This window comes from Aspergillus lucknowensis (assembly GCF_044049455.1).
Source record: "Aspergillus lucknowensis strain CBS 449.75 chromosome Unknown BJX67scaffold_43, whole genome shotgun sequence".
Lineage (NCBI taxonomy): Eukaryota > Fungi > Ascomycota > Eurotiomycetes > Eurotiales > Aspergillaceae > Aspergillus > Aspergillus lucknowensis.
The window spans coordinates 14,771-17,388 of record NW_027263587.1 but is presented as its reverse complement, the minus strand read 5'-3'; the positions used below and the strand labels follow the sequence as shown (position 1 = coordinate 17,388).

The 2,618-nt window shown below is 54.3% G+C and overlaps 1 protein-coding gene across 1 annotated transcript; it reads left to right on the top strand.

Annotated features, from left to right (window-relative positions):
- Window positions 1-201: 201 nt before the first annotated feature.
- On the top strand, window positions 202-2,403 carry BJX67DRAFT_374007 (bifunctional molybdopterin adenylyltransferase MobB/molybdopterin molybdotransferase MoeA family protein; the record flags this gene model as incomplete). The annotated part of the gene is made up of 3 exons (XM_071031484.1): window positions 202-509; window positions 568-605; window positions 650-2,403. 3 exons carry the CDS (start codon window positions 202-204, stop codon window positions 2,401-2,403), a joined length of 2,100 nt encoding a protein of 699 aa, XP_070883116.1.
- Between the last annotated feature and the right edge of the window lie 215 nt (window positions 2,404-2,618).

The following is a 2,618-nucleotide window of genomic DNA, read 5'->3' as shown; positions in this document are numbered from 1 at the left end:
TGGTATTTTAGTTTTTCTTGCAATAAGATGATTCACAGTCATTTATTTATTCAAGTTATGGCTGAAAGAAGCAACGATCCATTGAAAATCCTGTCGGGGTGAGGGGTCGGAGGCGGAAGAAAGAGACTCCGAAGGTCCTCCTTGGACTCCTCCAGTTGCCTTATCTTCCCATTCCACTTCCCTTTGCTCTTGAAATCAAGGATGGCAGGACGTCTGACGGCGGCTATTCTGGTGGTCTCAGACACAGCGTATCAAGATTCGTCCTCGGATAGAGTAGTCGGGACCTTGAATGATGTCTTTGCAGCTGAGGGGTCCAACAGCTGGGACCGGCCCATCTCCAAGATAGTCCCTGATGATGTGCTCCAGATCCAAAGAGCGGTCTGTGACTGGGCCGATGGACCCGATCTTGTCAATTTGATCGTCATAAGCGGTGGCACAGGCTTCGCAGTCAAGGACAATACCCCCGAGGCAGTGTCACCTCTTCTCCACCGCCAGGCGCCTGGGCTTGTGTATGTATATCCAAGGATTATTACGCTCTGATCCGCTCAATTCTGATTGCAAGCTCAGGCATGGTATGATTGCTGCGTCTTTGAGCATCACACCATGTACGTCCCCCTTGGTCTCCTACTTTCAATGCTAACTTGCGTAGTTGCCATGATGGCTCGACCTGTTGCGGGTACAAGACATAAATCACTGGTAATTACTCTACCAGGCTCCCCGAAAGGCGCCAAAGAGAATCTTGAAGCCGTAATCAAGCTACTCCCTCATGCGTGCACCCAAGCAGCCGGCGCGGACTCGAGAGCGCAGCACGCTGGCGGAGTGAAAAAGCTAGAGGCGGAAGCTGGAGTTAAGCCAGAGAGTCACAGTGGCCAGCACCATCATCATAATCACCACCACCATCACGATCATTCCCATGGACATGGCCATGTTATCCCAAGAGCGCACACGTCTCCTTCCGAACGGCGGTCAAACGACCCTGCTGCAGGAGCAACCCGAAGATACCGCGAGTCCCCGTACCCGATGCTCTCAGTCGATGAAGCGCTGAAACTGATATCGAGACATACCCCGGCGCCCGAAATAGTTGAGGTTCCCGTGGACATTGATCTAGTAGGATACGTCATTGCAGAAGATGTCTACGCCTCAGAGGCTGTGCCCGCCTATCTTGCAAGTATTGTGGACGGATACGCTGTGATAGCACCAGACTCTGCGGGAGACGGTCATAGTACCAAAGGCGTTTTCCCGGTGGCTTCCATTACTCACGCGAATGAGGGCGGCACTCTCGCTCCGCTTGAGACCGGTACCATTGCCCGAATAACGACTGGAGCACCTCTCCCGCCCAACGCGAATGCGGTGGTCATGGTCGAAGATACCTTGCTCGCATCCTCAACGCCTGACGGTAAGGAAGAGGCAACTGTCGAAATTCTAACCGGCGATATCAAGCCGAATGAAAATGTCCGCCAACCTGGCAGCGATGTTAAACTTGGGTCAAGGATTCTCCAGCGGGGTGACCTAATTACGCCTGTTGGTGGCGAGATAGGACTCCTAGCAGCGACAGGGACAAGAACCGTCAAGGTGTTCAAGAAACCTACTGTGGGTGTTTTGAGTACCGGCGACGAGCTTATTGAGCATAACGATCCTAGACAGCTTCAAGGAGGGCAGATTCGGGACTCCAACCGACCGTCCATCTTATCCTGCCTAAAGTCGTGGGGGATTCCGGCAATCGATCTGGGAATCGCCCGTGATACGCCTGTCGGCGAGCTCGAGCAGAGCCTCCGAGATGCACTCCGCGGAGTTGGCAATGCCAGTAACGGAGTTGACGTGATTATCACCACAGGAGGTGTCTCAATGGGAGAGCTCGACTTGCTGAAACCAACAATTGAGCGCTCCCTCGGGGGGACAATCCACTTTGGCCGCGTCTCAATGAAACCCGGCAAGCCAACGACTTTTGCTACTGTCCCGTTCAAGCCGGTATCCGCGGAAGGGCAGCAAGAGCGCAGCTCCAGACTCATTTTCTCACTCCCTGGGAACCCTGCCTCGGCGTTAGTCACGCTGAACCTTTTCGTCCTGCCATCCCTTCACAAGCTCATGGGGCTGGGTCAAAAGCCAGTTGCTCTGGGTCTGGCACCCACGCTGGGCCTGCCGCTCGTCTCGGTGGCCTTGTCGCATCAATTCCCAGTGGACCCTAAACGCACCGAGTACCATCGGGCTATCATCACGGCTCGTAAAGATGGCCGACTCTACGCGACCAGCACGGGCGCGGAGGGCGTAGGGCAGCGGAGCTCACGAGTAGGCAGTCTCGCAAGTGCCAATGCTCTTCTAGTGCTTCAGCCAGGGAAGGGGTCAATTGCCCCAGGGACGTTGGTAGAAGCGCTCCTGATGGGACCTGTTGTCCAAGGCGACTGACTCAATACGTCTAAAACTCTAATCTGGATTTCCTCTTTCGCGGATCATAAAAGCCTTTACTCCTTATCCCTTCCACCTGCCTCAGCAGTAACAACATCCTCATCACCCCTTTAGCCTCCTCCCAACACCCACCCAACACCCACATCATCCTACACACAACTCGCACTCTTATGCCTTACCACCCTCACTGCCTCCGAATAACCATCCCTTCCCCT